We start from the raw sequence: 23,267 nt of genomic DNA on the forward strand, positions 1-23,267 counted from the left end.
CTCACCAACTGAAGTAAAGGTTTTGAGAATTCATGTCCACAAAGTAACAGAAAAAGTTATTAGAACAGAGGAGGCAACTACTGTCATTCCAGAAAGCACAGTACTACACATGCAGCTCTGTCTTTAACAACCTATAGATTTGCCTGATACTACCGGAATTAAGTAAGTAGCTGTGCAGCAGGACTTTATTTGATTGTCAGATGCGATGACAAATCCATAACTGGTGTACCAGCTGTACTGTCATTTAGTAACATCTTTTTTTTTACATTTTGGGGTTTTTTGGCAGAACCCTACTCCTGCAATACACTAGAATCTGACTCTAAAGGGATATCACTTCTTATTTGTCCTTATTTTAATTGTGAAAGATTTTGACAGAAGAGGTGTAAAAGTGAAAAGTCGCAGAACATGGAGACATCACTGTCTAATTTCAAGATCTTCAATATTTTCCCCTAGTCTGTGTCAACCAATGCTCTTAGTTTCTTTCAAAGCATAAAGGCATAGCTGATCTGTCTTGCCTGACAAACACTACTAACAACCCCTTCAGTAAATATCAAATACATACTACCTCCAAACATCAAGTCAGGCACATGGTGGTATCATAACAGACATAAGCACTTTTTTTTCCCCCCTTCTGGAGACATTATAATGCTTAGATACTAAACAGAGGTATCATAATTCTTTACCTAGAAAAGGAAAGAGGTACAAGAACATAGCTTCTCTAACAAAACAAATTCCTCCGTATTGTCACTCACTGTTGTGAAACAGCATAAGCCCTAGAAGGCCAAAAGTAACTTTCATGAGCTCTTTTATTTCCCTTTCAAAGGAAACAAAAGATGAGACAAAGAAATATCATAGTTGTCTAATAGCACAGAGCAACTAAGGACATATTTCATTAACCAAATCAGGGACGGAGACTATTATTAACAGAAAGTCATTAAAGCTCTCCTGTAGTTATAAATTCACACTATTCTGTTCCCTTAAAATAAATTTACTACATACCTGCGTGAGAGAGAGACTGGTTTCAAAGAGCCTTCCTGATGTAGCACAGGAAAAACAAGTCCCTAGCCATGGCAGGAGACGAGTTTTTATTGTTTCCACACCTGCATAATGCCCACCTAAGAAAATACATACAGTAAGAAACTGTGAGAACACTTACAGAAAGAGGCAGAGCTTGAAAAGATGATGTGTGAAATGTGTTAGCTATAAGACAAGGCACTGAATTACCTTCTTGAGATGTTTCATTGAGGATTGTGAAGAGCTGCCCTTGAATCTCAGAGTTCAGTTCTATTATTTCACAGCATCGATTCAGATTCTGATCACAGGAATTAATCTGTAAATTAATGTGTATTAATACATCTTCCTGGGCTTTCTTACTTAAAATTATTCCTGTTATGATTATGAGGTTTTTTTTTCCTGTAATTACATCTTCACAACCTTTTCTGACTGCATCTGCTAGAATCTTTGATAGGTTCACATTGTTAATAGGTAAAAGAACAAGACATGAGGACTTCTATCACCCAGTTAATTCACTACTTGAGAAAACTTACTCCTTTCCCCATTCATAATGAAGTTGCAACCACAAATATCTTTAAAAGTAGAATCATAATAATTGTGAATCTGTGTTAGAATCTTTCAACACAGTTTTTAAAATAATAAGATAGGAGATTGTTGGACGAAAACACTTATTAGTCCAAAATCTGATTTTCCATATTACCTGCAATAATACATATAAGGCTATTATCTTGCTTTGTCAACATGAGGCCTCCATGCAATTTCAACAGATTTCTAAACTGAAACAGATACTACTGAAGAATAGGCAAAATCCAGCATTACGCCTAGGAAAAAACAGAACAGCAAAACTACACCACTTTCAGCAAATGCAATTCTGAAAAGGAGTTGATGGGGTTAATCTGTCCAGGATGCTACTGCACCTGCCAGGAAAACACATACTTTGTACCTGCTTCCTTAATCTTTATCCATCGCTTGTGTATCACCTTCAGCATAGATCACCTTCTAGGTCTTCAGGCTTTAATTGACTCCATATAGTTTTTACAAGCTTCCAGAACAGGTAAAATTCCCACCCATGCCCCTGTCAGCTTGCATTTTGATTGCTGCAACATGCTTTCCTCTGGCCTCAAGGAGCACAGTCTCACCCTCTTAACCTCCACCAGAACACCAGTGCAAAGTGCATTTTTCCAGCTTGTTACACTGACATAACATCCATGGTACTTCCATCTGCCAGCCCCTCCTTTTTCTGCAATGGCAGCCTGAAAGTGCTCCTCTTCATTTCCCAAGACCTCAGAGACTACTTGCACCACACTTATGGAGAGCTCAGCTCCCGCTGTTGCTCAGCCCTCCCGAGGTCTGAGCATTTGCAAGATTTTAAAATACATGCCTCTGTTCTTCCTCCTCCAGTGTCCTGCACTCTGTGGTAGCTTTACCAGCTACCCACAAACTCTTCCTTAAAACCATCCTTTGCCATGAATCCTGCAGTGTGTTACACTGGCTAGTACCATGCTGTAACTCCTACATACTAGAAAGTAAAAAAAAAAAAAAGATTTCCCTTAAAAAGGCTGCATCTCTGCTCAGCACCTTTTCTCACCAACCACAGCACACGGTAAATAGTTACAGGCTCATCACTAAATCAACTATCAGTATGCTGAAGCTAATGAACCTGGAGACACAGGAGGGAGAACTCTGTCAGGATTTTCCACTAGGAAAAGTCATCATTTTCAAGTCTCAGGTCTCTTCATCTCATCTTTCTCTAATTTTACACCTTCACTACTGCTTCCACTGTTTTGCCTCCTTAATCTTCTGTTACCCCTTCATGCCTCAATGCATCCACGTTACATCCATCTGCAGCCTTCTCACCCATACCCGAAACTCTTTCCTCACACCTGCTTCCCCCGCTTCCAAAGCCCTTCTGCAGCCGTGCTGTCTTGCAGCAGCCTCCCAGCTCCAACAGGTTTCTCACCCGGGAGAGCTGAGAAGCTGGATAACCCCCTTCTCACTTTCAACGTCCTTTTTCCTCACGTATTCTTGACTGTTCCCAGGCCACAGTCAATTCCTTCTGAGCACACGCTCACCCACGATCCTTCCATCTGCTGGTCTTTTACCACAAAACTCTTCTCTGAGCCAGACTCAATCATTACAGCTCGAACATCACTTTTAACCTCCAGTCCCTGCTGTCAGGGAGCCTTGTCAGTGAGCAAAAAGGCAACAGCTGAAGTTGCGAGTGCTACAGGTGTCAAAGCTGCGGTAACCGGGTCAGCGTCCCAAACCGGCCTCTTGAACCCCCACGGCCGGCTGCAGGTTTCGGTCGCACCGGGCTGAGGGCACACCCGCAGGGAGGAGGGGGGGGAGCGGGCGGCCGCCGCTCCGCGTCCCGCCGTCACCGCGGAGACCGCCGCCCGGCCCGGGCACCGCGGCAACGGGGCTGCTGCCGGCGGCCTCCCGCCCCGGTGGGCCCGCGAGGCGAGGCGAGGCGAGGCGAGGCGAGGCGGGCCGCCCTCCGCGCAGCACACGCACCCCCGCAACCCGCCTCAAGCAGACGCGGATCCCCTCCGCCGCGGCCCACCTCGTAGTCCCGGTACCAGCTCTCCAGCTTCTCCTGCAGCACCCGGCCGCTCTCCGCGCTGACCAGCCTCCTCAAGCCGTCAGCCATGGCCGGCTGTCAACTCGCTCCCGGGGTGGGGATGGGCCGCGGTGGTTCCCCCCTCGCCCCCCAAATCCGGGAGCCTCCTGCGGGCGGGCGGAGCTGGTACCGCCGGCCCGGACCCGCTGCTCTAGGCGGCGGCGGCGCCGCGTTCGCGCCGCCTTTATAGTCCCGATTGTAGCGTGGGCCGGGCCCGGCGCGGCGGCGGGTGCCACGGCGACGCGGGCAGCGCGCGCCTCCGTTGTGGTAACGCGGCCGCGGGAGGCGGCGGGTGGGGGGGGGGGGGGGCAGGACACGCCCCCGGCCGCCAGGTGGCGCCGCCGGGACCCGCGCTGCCGATAGAGCGCCTGGCTCGCGCCTCACCGCCTCCCTCCCCCGCGCCGCCAGGGGGCGCCCGAGGCCCCCTCCGCAGCGGCGGCGGCGGCGGAGGAGCAGGAAGATGGCGGCGGCCGCCTCCGAGCAGGTCTGTCCCCGCCGAGGCGCAGGCACGGGGGAGGCGGCGGGGCCTCCCCCGCCGGGGCGAGGGTGGGGAGCGAGGCTTGGCCCGCCGACCGAGGCGGCGCTGCGTGTGGAGGTGGGGGGGGGGGGGGGGTGCGCTCGGGCGGGGGCGCCATTTTCGCGGCCGGTTGCCGAGGCTGGTTCGGTGCCAGAGCTCTCCGGCGCGGCGGGTGTGAGGGGCCGCCCCGGTTCCCCTGGCTCCCCGCCGCCTGCACAAACCGGGGAAGGTAGAAATACCGCTCGGAGGGCGTTTCCGAGCCGTGCCCGGCGCTGTCCGGGGAGGACGGCCGTTGCCTTGCGGGGCAGAGGCAGCCCGCTGTCGGGGCGGGACGCGTGACAGCCCGGGGTTCCGCCGCTCAGCCCGCAGACATGGAATATCTGACAAAGAAAAATACTTTCTGTCTTCGAAATAAAGTGCTTTGGCGTTTCCGCACAGCGGTGTAACTGTCTTGCGTAAATAGGCGCTTGCTGCTAATTAGCGACGCGGAGAGCGGCTGGTGGGTGCAGTTGGTATTTATAGGGCTGCGCTGTCGGTCGTCTCCTTAGGCTGGCACAAGTATGGTAGCTCGGCGGCAGGGTATAAATAAGACTGAAGCTCAGATTCGGGCTCAGCATCCGATGTCTCACACGGGAGCGGGAGCTAAATCTGACAGGAGGGGTGCCACTGGCACCCGGTCGGAGGGGAGGGACGGGGACTGTCAGCTTCGCGCAAGCCGGAGGGGAAACAACTGAGCTGCTCGAGGGCTCGTGTTTCAGGAGCTCCTGCATCTCCACGGGACTTTTAGTCGGAGTGGGTCTGTGTACGTGCATCTGTGCCGGTGGCGGCAGTGGGTAGGAAGCCCCTGATTCCCGAGGGGTCCTGTGCCAGCCTTGTCTCTGGCGCCGCAGGAAGCATGCCCTAGTTCTGCACGGATGTGCCAGCAACCACCATTTCAGCCATGTTCTCCCAGTCCTGGTGCTGTCTTCCGTTGTGCTGCCTTACCAGGTGAAAAAAACTACATTGGAGTTTTATCTCGCTGTCACATCCTTTCAAGAACACACTATGCTCAGGACACGATACTTACTGTCCTGTTGTACAAGATTTGCATTTCCTTTTCCCCAGAGCACAGACCTCTCCGTTGCCCTCCCTAGCCACTTCCAAGTTTGTGCAAGGTTAGAGTGGCTTCCAGAACATCATCAAGGAAGCCCTCCATAAAACTGTTCAGGTCGAGCACCTTCCTCAACACCATTCCCTTGTTCTTCAGCAACAGAAGAAAACAAGACCTTTTTGCCCATAACATCAGTATAGACACATGCAAGTGTGGTAATCCTAAAGTGCATCTTCAGGATTCATTTCAGATGAATAAACTTAATCCCATCAAAAAGATCAAGCCCTTTCTTTGAAGAATTGAACCCTCAAATAGCAACCAGCTCCATTAAAGGGAGGTGGAACAAAATTTTGGACAGTTACAAAAATACATCAAAGGTTTATTTTCCCTGTGAATATCTACAAGAGTTTCCTCTGTGTGTTAATTTGTTACACTGATGGGATATCCCTTGCAATCTATTAACTTCAAAAGATTAAAGGGAGGCTGGTCAAGTTCCCTGTGCCAAGTCTGAAGCGTTACAGTATTTTTCTTAATGCAGCATGCAAGCTATAGAAGTTGAATACAAACCCTGTGCTGTCAAACTAACTTAAAAACTGGTATCCACCACACCCCTTTTGGATGGACTCGTTGAGAGTCTATCTGGTGTTACCATGGAGGAAACTAAAATCCTGCGTGTTGGTAAATGACCTGGAGGATTATGTCCTGTATCATCCCCAAGAGGTAAAAACTTGATGGAGTTCTTTACAGTTGGTTTTGTTTTGGTTTAGTTTTTTTTTTGTGTGTGTTTTTTGTGGGTTTTGTTTGTTTGTTTGTTTGTTTTACTGTAATGATGCCATTAATAATTCCGATCTACCATGATAAAAATTAGCTATAAAAACATATTGTCTGAAAATATCTGGATTTTAATTTTAGTCATTGTTTTAGCAGAGATTGCAGTGATTATAAATGTGTACTCTAAGTACAGACTGAAATAGAATATTGAACATAATACTTAATGTATTCCACTAGTCAATTAAAATCTGTAACTTTTGCATACATATATGTGTGTCATTTTGGTGGATTTACAGGCCTTATAACAGCTAATCCATGCTTTGTATTATAGCAAAGTTCTAATGGCCCAGTGAAGAAGTCTATGCGAGAGAAGGCTGTGGAGCGCAGGAACGTTAATAAGGAGCACAACAGTAACTTTAAAGCAGGATACATTCCAATTGATGAAGACCGTCTCCATAAGACAGGCTTACGTGGCAGGAAAGGCAACTTGGCCATCTGTGTGATTGTTCTTCTTTTTATTTTGGCTGTCATCAATCTGATTGTGAGTATAATACTTAGGCTGTGAGCAACATTAGGGTGTATTTCATTTTGATGGTTTATTAGAGAAATAAAACTTACTCCAGTATGGCTGAGAAGGACTTAAAATGTACTGAAGGAGATTTCTCATTTTTCTCCTTTCTTTTCTGCTCTTTTGTATTCTGAGCTAGATTAGATGGAAGAATCTTATAAATTCAGTCATGATTATTTCAGTTATCATGGTCCCAGCAAGGGACCTGTCATTTATGCAACGCAGAATTAGGAACCTTGAAAGTGTCTCTTCATTCCCAAAATTCAGTAACAGCAAATGTGCAAAGTGTTATTTGTGCAGTACAAATGCATTCAGGATAAACTGTTATGCCAGGAACATTTTATATATAATAACAGAGCTGCATGTGAGCATTCAGAATTAATCAGACACTGCACTTTAAACCTTCACTGTTGTAACTACCTCTTTATTGCTTCATCAATGAGAAGTTATTAATTCTTTTTCATAATTGGGCATCTACCTGTGAAGGTGCTTTCTTGTAGTTCAAGGGTAAGCATATCCTGAGCTGAGCTACTTTGTTCAGTAAATTTGTTTAGCTAATGTTCCCTTAAACAGGAAAAAGGTTTCATTATGGACGTGATTTGATTTCAAATAGACATATATATATATATTATATATACACAAATTACTTTAGTTACAATTTCAGATGAGTCTAAAAATCATGTAGAATTCTTTTCATAATTAAATGTGTTCTGATGTTTCTAGTAGGAATTAAGCAGACTAAAGTAAATTCACACCTAAAGCTCACTTAAATACAAGCATTAATAATTATTCTAATTAAAACATCTAGATAATACAGTACTTGTAGGAAGATTCACATGATCAAAGTAATCTTGGAAAATGTACGTGTCTCTTTGTTTCAGATTACACTAGTTATCTGGGCAGTGATTCGAATCGGTCCCAATGGTTGTGACAGTATGGAGTTCCACGAGAGTGGCTTGTTGCGGTTTAAGCAAGTTTCTGACATGGGCGTTATACATCCATTATATAAAAGCACTGTAGGAGGCAGACGTAATGAAGATTTGGTGATCACTGGAAATAATCAGCCTGTAAGTTATATTGTGAATTGAAAGTATGTGAGCAACACTGTGGAATTACACTCACATTATTAATAAACACTATATTCGAAACATCATTAATGTCATGACTTTGTTTCTGAAGATTGTATTTCAGCAAGGAACAACCAAGCTTAGTGTGGAAAAAGACAAAACATCAATCACCAGTGATATTGGCATGGAATTTGTTGACCCACGGACACAAAATACCTTGTTCAGCACAGACTATGAAACTCACGAGTTTCATTTGCCAAATGGAGTTAAAATCTTGAATGTACAGAAGGCCTCTACAGAGAGGGTATGTCTCTCTTAACTACCACTTACTTTTTGTAAAAGCTCCTTACAGAATTGCCAGAGTTGTAGAATAAGAAAAAAAAAGTTTACTAATCTGATCTTTTAAGCATATTTAGAAATTTGACTGAATGTAGCTAAAAATGCTGCTCTGAAAATGTGAAGCACCCTAAAAATTAGAACAGAAATGAAAACTGACATCATTAAATGACTGTAATATCCAGAATACCGTGCCAACTAGGCCTGTGTGTCTTTTTATTAAGCATTTATCCACTTGTGCATAGATAATGGTTTCAGAAATAAAATTCCTATTAAAATCTTCTCTGTTTCTAGGAAGATTTTACAAAAATAATTACCAGAACTTCAGGTATCATTTTCCTTCTATTGGAGATAAGTGTTAATACAATCAGGATTTCAGAAGTCTGAGTAAAAGTGTAGAGAACAATCACAGCATTATAGGAATTGTGTCAGTTCGTGGCTTCTAGGTTAAAGAAGTTCTTAGTTTGGTTTCTACATCAAAGATGCTTTATTGATAAGAAAAGTAAAAAACCTAAATGTACATTTAAAATGTTGATCTTAATGTCAGATTAAAATTTCTTTGTTGAGTATCATCGCTCATAATAAAGGCTTTACAGGTACAGTGCACAGTTCTTTGGTATAACATTAGTAGAGTTGTATCAGTAGTTTTATAGTGAGCCTTAGGAAGCATTGAGCAACCCTGTTAAGGACAAAGTGAATTTAGTTTGCTGTTCTTCGTGCTTCCTCTGCAAGGCTAACAATTAAATAGTATGTTCAAACAAACAAACAAACCCCCAAAATCTATAAATAAATAGGAGGAACAGATTAAATGAAAACAGAGGAGTAAGTTTACATGATCAGTCCTAATAAGAAACCTGTATTTGTTATGAGTGTTAACTGTGTATCCCATGAAACTGTCATATGAATTATTATTTTTATCACAAAAATAATCTGTCTTATATACCTTCCTTGTTTTTAAATGTGAATATGGAAAATAACAAATGGGCAGAAGTTTCACAGGTAAAATGGCAGAAGGGCAAATAGTGTATTGAAGTTTTTTATTAAATTGCATACTAATATTTTTAAGGTAATTAGTTACTCAGACAAACCCAAGCGGCACATTTTCATTGATCTGTAATGCATTTTTTTTTTGTTTATGTTCTTAGATTACCAGCAATGCAACCAGTGATCTAAACATAAAGGTCGATGGCCGTGCTATTGTCCGTGGCAATGAAGGTGTTTTCATCACAGGCAAGACCATTGAGTTTCGAATGGGGGGTAACATGGAACTTAAAGCAGTAAGTATTTCAAATCAGCATTTTTTGAACAGCTTAGTTTCAAATTCAAGCTGATAACTGATACAGCTTTATATGGTTTCAAATTTTATATAAAGTAGTCATGCATAAAAGTTTAGTTGCAGTTAGTGCATTTAGCAGGATTTAAAAATATGGTTTATTACTTTGCTGTTAATTAGTGGTTCGATAGTTTTCAAGTAACAATGATTTACTACCCACAATGCAATTAAAGCTAAGCTATTGGCCTCTGCACTGAAACGAATACCAAAGGGAATTCATCTTCTCTTCTGGAGGCTTCACTGGGGCCAGCAAGCTTTGACAGAGGAGCAGAGCATACAGTTAGGAGCACCACCTCCTGTGCTGCTGCAGTAAGGCTCCCTAGCATTCATTTAAGATTTCTGGAGATTTGTTAAGATTGCAGGGCATGTGGAATGATGGAAAAGGTTAAAGGAGGATAAAAAAAACAGAGATAGGTGCCCTTTTATTTCACGCATGAATGAATGTCATGTATGAATTCAAACACTGATTCCCATTTCATGTCCATATTTTTAGATTTACTGCATTTGCTAATAGGTCTGTACAGTGAAAAGCCACACTACTGCTATCTCTCTCAATATCGATCTACCACTGGAAAAATACATTACTGACTGTTACTGAGCAATACACGAGCATTATTCACAAATTGAATTAAAAAATGAAACCTTGTCATATGTACTTTCTTTATTCTGTCAATTTCTACAGCCATCCTAAAGATGTAGTTTATTTGTTAAACCAGCTTGTCCTTTTCAAAACCAGCCTGTCTTGTTTAAATTAGAAGTTGTACCATTTTTTCTCTCTCTTAAAAGGAAAACAGCATTATCCTGAATGGAACTGTGATGGTCAGCCCATCGCGACTGCCAAGTTCTTCTTATGGGGAACAGTTTAATAACGGCAACTGGCTGCGTTTCAAGCTCTGTATGTGTGCAGATGGGACACTGTTCAAGGTTCAGGTGACAGGTTATAACATGGGTTGTCAGACTTCTGTCAATCCGTGCGGAGCCACGCACTAAAACGCAAACCACTACCAGGAGAGTTCTCTTTTGTGTTTACATATATTTGTATGGAGTAATTGCATGCTTTAAAGGATTTCTGTTTTTACAGCAGTTTATACTAACATTTACTACATAATATTTTTAAGCAGAGGCTGTTACACTCAGCAGTATTATGTCATCATCCTGTTAGCTGGAATAGTGGCACTGATTTAGGAAGCTTTCAGGCTACGTGCATACTGAAGCACCTTCTGAATTGGGATTGGTAGAATATATTTAAAGAGCGTGATCTCAGCAACCACCGTGACTGCCTTCAGTGCCTTCAGAGGAGGTTTTTGTCCTACATCCCAAGACCTTGAGGGCTGCTGAGAACACAACTGCAATGTGAAGTACTTTGACAGAAATGTCGATTTGATGTTGGAAGTGGATTTGCCTAGGATGGCTGAAGTGACAGATTTTTGTCTTCTCTTCATTTTTTGCCAAAGGCTGATATAATGATTTCCCCCAAAATTACGTGGTTTACCATATGTGGAGAAGGAGAGAGGTAATGGCAGATTAATTTTTAAATATTGCATTAATTGTCTATATTTTCATGTAGTTAAGACCAAATAATACTAGCATAAATAATATTTGCAAAGTAATATTGAGTGCGGAAATGTAACATCAATTTTGAAATAGTCTTGCGAATATTGGAGTGTTACTTGAGCTCCCATTCTATCTGTGCAATTTAGGCATTCTACAGTTGTTTAATTTATGTAAAGTATTTATAAAACGTGTTTATATTCAAAGTACATTTTTAAAGATGTACTTATAGCCTGCTCACTACCCAAAAAAAGGATTTTCCTGGGTGCTTTAATGTGAACAATATATGAATCTATTATTCAACAAATAATAATCTAAAGCATGACCGTTACAGCAGTGTCTGAGATCAGATCTCTTTTTCCCCACAAATGTCAGTACTGATGCATTACTGAGAAACTCAGAATTAACTTCTGAAGTTAAACTGCAGGTCTGTAATTCTAAAGGTGATGGTATTGGATTCTGTAACAGCAGAGTAAATACATGTGTATGTGAATTTGTCAACAGTGAAACTGTGTCTATGGTGAACTGGGGCTGTATAGAAACTGTTACAGCCTTGTAACTGCTTTTGCAGAGGTAAGGTGTTATGTACTTCAAATAGACCAGCTCACTGTAAGATTCCTTCTTTCCCCACCCCATGTAGTTCTTCAGTTTAAAATAGTTTAGTTTTGTAGTAGCATCAAGTCATCTTAATAATGGAGGCCACAAAGGTGACTTTGCAAGTACCTTTTTGACAAGTTTTTCTAGGTAAGCACATACTTCTCTTCCTAAAAGTTGTGCAAATGTTACACATTAACTCCAGAACTGGTCATTTGTTACGGGGAGATAAACTATCTACCCTTGGTTTATAGCTCTCAAAGTACGTAGAATTCCACAAAATAAAAATCAGCTCCTGCTGCAGCAAGAATTTCGTATCCAAGGTCCCAATTCCTGTATTTACTAGAAGTCAGTAAGTCCTCATGCAGAGTGCGTAGGGCTGGAAGTGGTTTCTAGCAGGGGATCCTCAGGGCAGGCATTACACCACACAAGAGGTCAGTGGGGTCACGCTTCCCTCACTGCTCGAAGGCAGAGCCAGATTTCGCTGCTCAGTAGTTGTTGGGATTTTGGGGGCAGACAGCAGTGGAGCTGTTCTAACAGAATCAACAGAATAAAATGTAGCAAAAGCCACTGAATTGCTCACAGTAAAGGTTATGGGAAAGTACTAACATTTGCATACTGCCTTCATGAACTTCAGTTTTACTAGAGCTAATATTTATTAACCACTTTAACACACATTTTGCTGAAAACACACAGACGTGCTTGCTACTAAGTAGTGCCTCAATTAGTACCTCTTACAGTTAAGAGGAGGAAATTAACATTTTCAGAATTTTCACTCTCATGATAATGGAAGTTTGTTACTTTATTTTTGTATATGTAAAGATATATATATATTTACACACATAAAAATATAAGCAGCAGTATCCTCAAAGCTGAAAATGATCTTGAAAATGACAGATACTGCCTCAGTTGAATAGATTACACACACAAAGAGCATATTAAAGCTCTTCTCTAGTTAATACTGACATGCCTATGTGCTAGTATTGAATTCTTGTAATTATCAAGAGTTCTTTTTTAAATACTGTATGCAACATAGCTGAGAGATTTGTCACAAAGGTACTCTGAAATCATGGTCTGGAGAATCGTTTTTGAATTGTAGATTTTTTGTCAAAACATAGCAAAGCTGATCATACAAATACCAAATGGAATAAATTATCAATTTGTTAGCCACTTTTTATGTATTCTTAATATCTTTTGTTGCCTTCACTACACAGTTTCAGAAATGTTGGCACCACATATGCCTCATGTTGTGCATTTATTTGCCGGTTATCTTCTAACCGCCTAAGGCACATTTTTCTACACATATTTTAAACATTGTGCAGCACATTATTTATTTCAATCCCACAGATGCACTTAAGATTCTGGGTGTTTCAAGTACATTCTACATGACTCTGTAAAATACCATACTGGGTGTGTTGAAACAACTTATGTGTGAAGAGTTCTCAGCATATGTAAAGGTTGTAAAGGTGGCGGCTGTTTCAATAGGTGAAAGACAGTTGAATTTCTAATCTTTGTTTTGAAATGAAACAATAAATTCGAAGATGCAGCTGTGGCTCAGAAGTATTATTTGTAAGAATATAGTTTCTCATTAAAAACACATTGTTGTGTTATTGATAGGGAAGCTAGTATTTTATTAACTATGAGTATGAAAATCATTTCACATCTATTAGTCATGGATAGTATCTGGTGGACTTTGCTCGGCAGTAATTGTGTACAGTACCTGAAGCAGAGTTCAAAAGTCTCCATCGTTGGTAGTTCACGAGTTCCTGAGGAGCTGTGTTTCTCAACCGAAGGGCTGGAAAAGAAAGAAAAGGTTCGGATTGTTTTTGGAGAGAGGTAGGGGGAGGGGGAAGGTTACCAGTTTATGAATGTTCTTTTTGAAACATACCTAAGACTCCAAAACTGAATGTTTAAGGCAGAATGTTGGTAATGCTTTGGGTATTTGTTCAGCATAGATTTTTTTTTAATCTCGAAGTATTTCCACTTTTCATTTAACTCTTGTTATACTGAACTTACGACAATTTTACATTTTACATATAGATACTATGGATAGCTTTCACTTGAGCGTCATAGTTGTGGTCCTTTACTTTAATATTCCTGGATCAGTGGGAATCAAGTCACAGTGGATTCTTCGTGATTCACATCACCATTCAGACTGCCGGTGGGATGGGAAGTTCTCACTGAATTGTTCTTTTACCGGAATATCTGCTATTCCAGAAGACATACCTCAAACAGCAATAACGGCTGATTTTAGTTACAATAATATTAAAACTTTTCTGTGCACTAATGGAAGAAATGAAGAATGGATGCTAAAACACCTGAATCTCAGTAACAACCTGATTTCTGAGCTCTCCTTAACTACCTGTAGAGATTTACCCATTTTAGAAACTCTCAACCTCAATGGAAATGCCATCCACACCCTCACACTGGACATACCTACACCAGCACATGGGTCTAAGAAGTACGGAAAAGTCGATCATCTCCTGCCTGCTCTGAAAGTATTGTTAGTTGAAAGAAATAAACTTAATACAGTTCCAAAAGGTAAGCATTTCCAAATCGTTAAGGACCTCTCTCCCAAGGGGTAAGTTGGTTTTGGATGTGATTCAGTACATCTTACTGAATTCAGACTGGGACTGTCTCTTTTAGATATACTTCAGGTGAGGGAAAGTTCCACCTGCTTGCAAATACAGAGACTGAAGCAAATGGGTTGTGTTGGATTAGGTTGGGGTTTTTTATATTCAGTCTTTGCAACTGTAATGCCTTAATGTCAGTCAAATATAACCAAATGTATCATCTGAGAGCCCAAGCAGTATTCTCCACTGTTGTATAGAAAGAGAAGTAAGGATCTTTGGAAAAACACCAGTGGCCACAGCTCAGTCATGAGCCTTAACATCAAGAAAACTACAGATAATTAATGTCATGCTACTCTTCAGAAGAAAGTCCCTACTCTTTTAAATAAAATTTGCTCCAATTTCAGTATTTAATTAAGAAAATATATTTTGTTCAGTCAAAACAAATTTGTTTCTGCCATTTGACACCCAACCCAAGTGACACCTTTTAGTAACAAGAAAGGGCTGTAAGGTTTTGATAGATTTTAGAAAGTGTTTGCTAGTCACTGAACTGTGCTAGGCATCGTAGCTTTTGTGACAGCCTCTCTCCTCAAACAGGTGATTCACATTGTTCAAACAGCGTTCAAATGAAGCAGAAGCTGCAGTACAAGCAACACTATCCTATAAATTGTTTGCTGAACTAATTGGTCTCTGATAACATCATCACATTAATGAACTCTAGACTTTTAAAATACCTGGGGGGCAGGAGGACACAAACCAAAACCCACTTATCTCACAGTCAGACAAAGGAAATAATAGTTCTATTTTTCTCTGGTTTTGATACTTTTGATTACTAAATAATTCTCTGGCATGCAGGAAAGCATTTTGCTTAATTATTTTGTAGTATCTGTAAGGTTCCCATATAGACAGTATAGAAAAGCTTACATTACAAAATATATTGATGCGGATTTTATTTGTTTTGACAGATAGAACTACACATTGTAGGATGCCTCAGTGGGTCAGACAGATCGACCCTTTTCTATAAGAGACTCAATGTTTAGATGCTAAAAGTCAAATTGCTGTGCATCATACCACCATACTTCAAGTTATACTTAAATCCCATATTCATTTAAACACATGTTCTGAAGTTTATTTTCCTCCTCCAAAACACTTCACTAACATTCTAGCCTTTAAGCGCAGGCAAGAAGACACAAACCGAAGCACTCAAGCAGAGGGCACTGGCCACAGAGAAAACCTTCTCGCAACCGCTCCCCCATGTCAGGCTGCTGCCCACTGCTGACAGACCAGTGTATATTTTTGGCACAAATTTAGCCTCAGGGAAACATCCAAACTACAATTCTTCATGCAGGTGCAAGGAAGAATTTATGAACTGCCAGCGTTTCTGAATGCCTTTCCTATCAGCTACTTCTAGTTTTACAGCAGGAATTAATCATTCCCTCTGCTTTTCACAATAAATCCAAAGATCAATTACTCAGCGATCGGAACGGCCAACTGGAATAAGAGATTCCCAGTAACACAGGTGACACGAAGGACAGCATTTTAAAAGAGAACTGGTAGCTACTCAACAACGCTGTATGATCAGAAATCACTTCAGAGTGATGTTCAGGGGTGGTGCCGAGGGTTCCAGTGCCTGCTTTCCCACTGGAACTTGCAGGCTGGAGCTTCGGGGGCTGCCTGCACAGCACCCAAGAAAAACGAAGTATCAACTCCAGCATCCAAAAGGGCTACTTACGCAAGACTGATGCTGTTGTAACTAGGATATGCTGAAGAATATACTGTAATGCTTGATAATTCACAGACAGACAGGCATAAGCAACACCATCTTTTTGTTTTCAGTCAGGTCTACATCCAATTAATATGGTTCAAATAATTCCACATATGAAAAACTCCCATAAACTTGCAGATAGCAATGAATAGGAGATAGTGTATCACCTTTTTATCTCCATCTTTTGTTTACAAATAACATTCGAAATTTATAAACTGAGTATAGTCTCCCCTTTTCACACTTCTCCTTTCCTACCTTCAGTTGTCCAGAGAAGTGTGCTCAAAGTACAGAGATCACAGTTGGAATAATTTTGATAGCACAAAGGAATGTTACTGCTTTTATGGAGATGTAAATTTTTAAAACATACACTGATTGTGAATGTACTAATGTGCCTGCTGTTGATGGCACATGACTTTTAGAATGGAACAGCCACTAAATAGAAAAGGAGCAATAATTCGAAGCCTGCAGCCACTCAACAGACAGAAATGGAAAGAATTTTGTTGTAAAGAATTTTAAAAAGCCACTTGACACACTTGGGAAAACAAGAACATGAAATGTAAAATAGTTTTGTTCTTCCTAGGACTAGGCCTGCTGCAGTCTTTACACACTGTCCATATGTCATCCAACGGCATACAACAGATTGATGTGAATGATTTTCAAAACTGTTCACAGCTGAAGGACGTCGACTTGCAAAACAACAAGATAACTAAAATTCATCCAGACGCCTTCAGGGATCTCAACAAATTACAGGTTGTAAAGCAGTATTACAACTGTTTCAATGTTTTGTGTTAATCACCATTAGAGAAATTAATTAACAATTCAGATTGATTATATTGGTCTTTGATTATTATATTAGTATACAATTATAAAAATTAAAGCAAATGGTGAAAGTAATTATTTTTATATATTTGCTCTTCATACATAGGAAAACACACACACTTGTAAATATAAAAAATATAACCACAAATTCACCATTTATCTATGCCACAAACCATTCCATAACTGTCTTGAACACACACACACACACCCACACACCCTGTTCTACCCCCATCCCTTCCACAGCAAGAGCCCTGCAGCTTCCCATTCACACAGAAGTAGTATACCACAGGAGAACTGTAAATATACCACTATTTAAAATTTTCATTTACATTAAAAAGCTTAGAGCAATATTCTTGAAATCCTAGCCAGATGTATTGTTCCCATAACTGCAAAAGTGCTTGTGTACTAAAATAATGTTGATACTGCAACTAGGATTCCATTGTAAGGCTTAGCAAAATAATTCTGAATTATTTCCAAATAGGTTGTGGATCTCCGTGAAAATGCTCTGACAACCCCCCTACCACAGATATTAATCAGTCTGAACTTCTTTCAACTTGAAGTGGACTTGTCAAATAATGCCTGGATATATAACTGCAGACTAAATGCTTTCAAGCATTTATTTCATTTTCTTTTTGACCCCACGAGGAAAAAATGGAGTATTTCATACAATCAATCTGCCAACAACTCGCAGAAACCTCTGCTGTATCTTTCAAGTTTCCATTTAAACTGCAGTGACAGTGTTTTGCTCAAGAGGGCTGTAATCCCAACAGGGAAGACATCAGTGCTAAACTGTGACTTGGACAACACAAGGGGTATGTAAAACAGGGACTCCACCCACATGCTGCTAAAATCCAGATGCATGCAAAATGATCAAAGAAATCTGGCTTCAAAAGTGGATTCCTAAAGATACTGCTTAAAAAAAACCTGAACAACAATTTAATACACAAAGTATTTCATTAGAAAGTAGTATACCAGTTAAAATATCTGAAAGGCATGTTTCCCAAAAAAATTCTTCATCTCCTTCCTTACATTAATAAGTGATGCCAAATTACACACAAATAAATTTCAGTAAGTAGTACGTTGCAAATTTATCAGCTGATTTTGGAGTGCAGACAAAGGATTGAATAGTGGGGTGGTGCTTCTGGGGCATGTAGAAAACCGAGAAGGATACAATGGTTTTTCTAGTATTCAGTTACTGCAAAATGAAATTAAAGTTTATTTGCAAGAGAAAGGATTTCTGTTTCTTCTAAAAATGTACAACTACTGTTGCATAAGGTTCACTTAGAAAATTAATTCAGAATTTACAATTAATACAGAGCACTTGAAGGACAAATGACAAAACCTACAGAGTTAAGACCTTCCATGCAGAAGTGGAAACTAAGACCAAACTTAGAGTAGAAGGTGTATTTGTCATGTACCACATGGCAAAACAGTTTAACTGTAATGGACTAACAGTACTTTGAGGTAGTGAGGCTTTCCCCTTGGAACACTATCCCCAAATGAAAATACGTAGGGTCTATCAGAAATACCACCTGCTTTGTCTGTTAACAGGGAAAGTCATGGAAACTCTGATCGTGGGATTAAAAATCAACCCACTTGATTGCACCAAAACTCAACTGGGAACGCAAGCAGACCCAAAGGCAAAGGTGTACAAACAACCCTGAAACATGTTCCAAAAGGCAACAACCAGCCATGGCCCACACTAGCTAAAGTTTGGAACAAATGCTTGGTAGATACAAATGTCCTTGGTTTTCAAACCTTTTTGCTGCAGTTGGAGCAGTAACTACAGGAAAATCACAGTGGTTAAAACACTGACAGTTACCTAGTGAGGTTGTCTTTCCTAACTGCACACAGTGACCGTGGGTGGTCACGCTGGGGAACAGCTGGCTCTAAACATGGATCTTCCACCAGCGAGAGCAGCAGGTGTTTCTAGTATGACCCAGAACCCACTTAGATAATTTCAGTGACCTCCTCCCTCACCCACATCATTCTTCTTGTAAAGTCTGCTCTTAAGACCCCATACATACTGTGTTTTAAATGTGCGGGGGAAATATATGATGGTTTAACAGGTATTTGGTACCATGTAAAATGACTATGGGTGGATAAAAAGAAAATGGATTTTATAATAGTTAAATAAATACAAATAGTTTAAATTATCAAAGATAGGTCACAGTACGTTCTTATAGAAATAACTTGACCCTGCAAACCAAGTAACCTATACGTTTAAGAAAGATTCAGTATTTATTTTCTTTTATTTCAGGTCATGGGGTCTCTTGGTGGACACCTAAAGGCAGAATTGCAAAAGATAATAGTCTTCCTCATATGATACTGGATAAAATGAATAATTTAGTGATATACAATGCTGAGAAATCTGCTGAAGGGCTATATTTGTGTATTTTTAATGCAACAAAAAAGAAATATCTCATCTACAATATACAGGTCAAAGAAAAGGTTTCAACATTTTTGGTTAGAAAAGCCCGGGACACTAACACTGTTTTTAGACAAGGAAGAACACAGCAAGACCTTGCATTGGCTGTCTGCCTCTCGGTGCTCATTACGTTTGTTTGTGCTTTTTGTCTGGGAGTTTTTGCTAGACCCTACCTTGTGAGCCTGTGGAGACTCATGCGCAGGAACAAAAATTCAGGTTCAGAACATACATATTCTAATCAAGCTTTTTCAGATGAAACTTTGAGCAGAGGGTGCTCTGCAAGCAAATCAACAAATACACATTGTAATCTGCTCATTTGTAATGAGAATTCTTCAAGAAGCAAATGCGTTTTTCCTACAGAAACTTGTACTTTGCATGAAAATGTCATTAGTAGCAGTGTACATGCACCGAATACTGAAGAAGAGTACCAGAAACAAAGCAATGAGATCAATGTGAAGAAAAAAACAGTGTTTTCAGACATCAAAACTAGTATCAGCAATGATGAAAACATAAATGTAGATGACAATGGACTATTTTCTGTAAGGATAGATTACAAGAACAGCAATGACATAATGCCAAGAAAATTAATGAATAATGACATTTCATTATGGAAAGATTCAAAATATGCAAATCAAGAAGACTCAGACAAGAGCAGGATCTCTGCCGGACCCAGGAGACTAAATGCTGACTCTTACTCAAATCACACTGATTCTTCAGATTCGGATTTAACCTTCACAGGAGAAACTGGCTTTCCATTTTCCACAATACAAACACATACTGTTGCACAAGATTCTAGGAACAACAAGGTGAGCAACAAATCTGGTCTGCTGCAGTCCAAACTCACAAAGGCTACACCAGATTATCCTGACAGAAAAGGTATCATTTCACATAACAAACCCATGAGCACTACAGAATTTATGTCTGGAAGGCAAAGCTGTGATGAACAGCTTGGACTAAACAGCAACATAAACATAACCAGTGACATGGGAGATCTTATTTTACCTGGTAGCTGCAAGAAAGATACAAATATTGAGAATTTAAGTGTCTACCAAACAGTAGAAAACTCTCCTCTTACAGAGTACGACTGTAAAATGGTATGTAGAAATGAAAAAGACGCTTCAGCAGATATATTTGGTGACAGTTCTTCAGATGAAGGGATTCCATTCACAATGAGTGACTGCAGTTCTTTAGCAGACTTTGAAGTGAAACAACCTGATGTTAGTGACAACCTGCCGGTCTGTCAGTCATCACCAGAAGAAGCTGATATGAACAGTGGAACCGAGTTCTCAACACTGACAGAGACTCCAAACATTACTGCTGAAATTCAGCATACTGGGAGAAATGAAGGCAAGAACAACACGTATTTTGAAACCACTATTAATTATGGATCAGATACCATCATGCCTGAAACGGCACCACCTTACGCTGATAAACGTAGTGACCATGTAAACACGTCAGATTCAGACACAATTAGTTCTTCCAGTCAAGAAGTTCCTGATACATTTGACTGTTTTACTAACGAAGAGTCAACAGCACAAAACTCTATTTCTGATTCTCTCCACAATCAAAATACAAATTTTGGTAATACATTACTTTCGTTAGAACATTCTCCCATGTATGACACAGACACAGACAACACTCCCGAAGAGGCTGAACTGCAGCTGTATCAGTTTCCCACCGAACCTCAGCATCCCCTCAGCTACAGTCCCACTGAACAGAAAGAAAATGCACCCAAGGGAAGTACAGATGAGCACATAGAGAGGAACTCCCCTGAAAAGAATCACGGTGAAGGGGACATAACATTAAGAACTAGCATTAGTACGTTTGAGGACGATGATTTTGGTTTTGCTCCCATTGATACTGGTTTGAATGAAATTGTTAAAAAACTATCACTACTGCATTCTGGCAACGAGTCATCTCTTCAATCTCTGCCTGAACACACAGCTGAAAAACATTTTACGGTTATTACAGAGAAAGACAACTTTCTACCACAGGCGAAGCAGGTGACCACAACTATGGCTTATGCAGATAAAATGCAAAGATATTTTAAGGAGAAAAACTGTGATGCATACACAGAACTACAGGATACCAGCCAATGTAGTCTGCCCGAAGAAACGCAGTCTTGTGATCTTACAGCAGGTTTGCTGCATCCTCATTCTTCTGGGAAAAAACAATCAGTCTTCAACACAGATCATTCACAAATTGATCAGAGTGACAAGGATGCGTATTCCTTCTTGGTCCCACAAGGCTTCTTCAATAAAAGTACACGACGCAGTTCATGTTCATTCCCACAGAAGACTACAGAAAATACAACCTCCAAAAGCACTGACTCCAGCACGATGGAGGATGACACGACTTTGACAGGACTGGAGAACAATTCTACAACAGCTTTCAACCTCCAAAATTCAAGTGAAAAACTCAGTCAAAAAAGTCAGACCAATTTAGGACAGGGCCAGTTTTTTGTTAAGAAGAAAAGGGCATTTGATGGATTTGCTAACGTTTTGCAAAGCAGGACAACAGACTTCAATAGCTGAGACACAAAACTGTAATACTAATCTCCTATGTCATATAGTAGGTACAAAAATGATTGTGTCTTCAAGTTAAGTGTGTAGCCTTTAGTTATTGTTAAAATACCATGGGTTGTTTTCAGTTCTGTTTTGGGGTTTTTTTGGTTTGTTTTTTTTTTTTTTTCCCCCCCCTCTGTACAATTACCTATATGCCTTTAACTTCAGAAACCCAAGTTACAGAACTAGATTTAACAATGAGGCTGGATCTATCCAACTGAAAACACTGTAATTCCAAAGGCCAGAAGTCATGGACTTTTGTTGAGAAGGGTACTTGTAAAAAAAACAAGAGTAAATTTTATTAAAAACAACTCTAGGACACTCAAATGAGTAAACTACTCTGTAGCTGTAATTGATAATAAAGCATTTAGTGAGTTATAATAATAATATATATTTACTTTCTCATTATTGTTGGTACCAAGATATTAGTTTCCCTTAGAATTTGCCTCTGATATGCTCTGTTTTTTTTTGTCTAAAATAAATGCAACATTTAAATTATCATTACATTATTACTATTATTGCATTTTCCTGTGGGACTCACCCTATACAGCAAAATAATACTATAGTCTGCTTTTTGAACCAAATTTGTGGATTAAGTGTCTCTGAATTCACAGAATTTTGCAAAGATAGGTGAAGTCGGAGCAGTATCCAATTACATTTAAAAAATTACTTTTTAACTTGGCAAGACATAGAGACTAATGAAATGCTTCTTTCTCAAAGAAACAGAATAGAATTTAAACCTTGCAGGAAGTCAGTTATAGAGATCTTGCTACTGGTGGGATATCACCTGTAGTTTGCACATATGATGACATGAACAGGGTAATTTGAAAAAAGACAACCTACTACTACTAAGCTGTAATACCCTATAAAAGAAGGATCCTATACCCACTTCAGAATTTTACTGAGAGGGACAAATCAAAAGCAGCTCAAAACTGCTGTATTAGACTATTATTAGCTTGATATACAGTAAGTTTTTCTAAGACAAAAGATAACAAATGTAACATAAAATGTTCTCTGAAGGTGGCCCAAGGTGCTTTTACCATACACAGTATCATTGATGTAGTCCTTGAAGGCGAATGCCATCACAAAGAGGAACAGGCCCATGTGCCCAGAAAATACAGGGGGCTGGCCAGCAGCTCTGGGAAAAGTCTGTTATGAAGCCACAATTAATTCACTAAGAACTCCAAACCGTAGGAACGCATTTCAGTTGCATCAGATGAGGAGCACGTCCAATGGCACAGTACATCTTTGAAACTATCTTTAATGACAAAGCCAGGAAAGACCAAAGAGATGCTGACAGATGCTAGTAATTTTTGTTAGCTTCATATACTCAGAACTGAAAAAAAAAAAGTATCGCAAAAAACTTAAGAGGCAAGTGAAAGCAACTGAAGGAGACCAGTACTGATATTACTTGATCTTCCGGAGACTATTTTCTTTAGAGCTTTGAATTCCTTTTAAATAATTGTTTTACACATCTAGCATCACAAATTATCAGTTATATATTTAATGATCCAAGTCACCTATGCTTAGATCTCCTATTGGTTTGGTTTGGGTTTTTTTCTGGCTGATTTTCTCAAATTCCCTACCATAACTCAAAATAGATTACATGGCAGTTTCAGGTAGGTGTTGTATGGTTTTGATCTAGGTCACCACGGTGTTT

The 23,267-nt window shown here is 40.2% G+C and overlaps 3 protein-coding genes across 8 annotated transcripts in view; 2 read left to right on the forward strand and 1 right to left on the reverse strand.

Moving 5' to 3' along the window:
• The window catches only part of SPATA18 (spermatogenesis associated 18), a 48,771-nt gene extending 44,870 nt beyond the window's left edge, over nucleotides 1-3,901 (reverse strand). For 4 of the 5 annotated variants that reach the window (XM_042808386.1, XM_042808382.1, XM_042808385.1 and 1 more), the window contains exons 1-3: nucleotides 3,578-3,901; nucleotides 1,225-1,330; nucleotides 1,000-1,115 (exon numbers count right to left, since the gene is read on the reverse strand). In XM_042808386.1, the coding sequence (XP_042664320.1) occupies nucleotides 1,000-1,115; nucleotides 1,225-1,330; nucleotides 3,578-3,664 (309 nt within the window). In that variant the 5' untranslated portion in view covers nucleotides 3,665-3,901. The remainder of the gene's footprint in view (nucleotides 1-999; nucleotides 1,116-1,224; nucleotides 1,331-3,577) is intronic. The other variant, XM_042808383.1, reaches the window with a different exon arrangement.
• Nucleotides 3,902-4,006: 105 nt separating this feature from the next.
• On the forward strand, nucleotides 4,007-13,007 carry SGCB (sarcoglycan beta). 2 transcript variants are annotated; one of them, XM_042808307.1, is made up of 6 exons: nucleotides 4,007-4,118; nucleotides 6,344-6,553; nucleotides 7,462-7,647; nucleotides 7,760-7,951; nucleotides 9,129-9,260; nucleotides 10,103-13,007. In XM_042808307.1, exons 1-6 carry the CDS (start codon nucleotides 4,095-4,097, stop codon nucleotides 10,304-10,306), a joined length of 948 nt encoding a protein of 315 aa, XP_042664241.1. In that variant the 5' UTR covers nucleotides 4,007-4,094; the 3' UTR covers nucleotides 10,307-13,007. The 2 variants fall into 2 exon arrangements, with proteins under 2 accessions (XP_042664241.1, XP_042664240.1); XM_042808306.1 differs by lacking the exon at nucleotides 4,007-4,118 and adding an exon at nucleotides 4,268-5,961.
• A 143-nt stretch (nucleotides 13,008-13,150) lies between these two features.
• LRRC66 (leucine rich repeat containing 66) lies at nucleotides 13,151-21,994 on the forward strand. The gene is made up of 4 exons (XM_009965956.3): nucleotides 13,151-14,002; nucleotides 16,377-16,546; nucleotides 17,097-17,427; nucleotides 18,876-21,994. Exons 1-4 carry the CDS (start codon nucleotides 13,507-13,509, stop codon nucleotides 21,575-21,577), a joined length of 3,699 nt encoding a protein of 1,232 aa, XP_009964258.3. The 5' UTR covers nucleotides 13,151-13,506; the 3' UTR covers nucleotides 21,578-21,994.
• The last annotated feature ends 1,273 nt before the right edge of the window (nucleotides 21,995-23,267 follow it).

This window comes from Tyto alba, unplaced genomic scaffold, assembly GCF_018691265.1.
Source record: "Tyto alba isolate M040663 unplaced genomic scaffold, T.alba_DEE_v4.0 Super-Scaffold_6, whole genome shotgun sequence".
NCBI classification, from domain to species: Eukaryota; Metazoa; Chordata; class Aves; order Strigiformes; family Tytonidae; genus Tyto; species Tyto alba.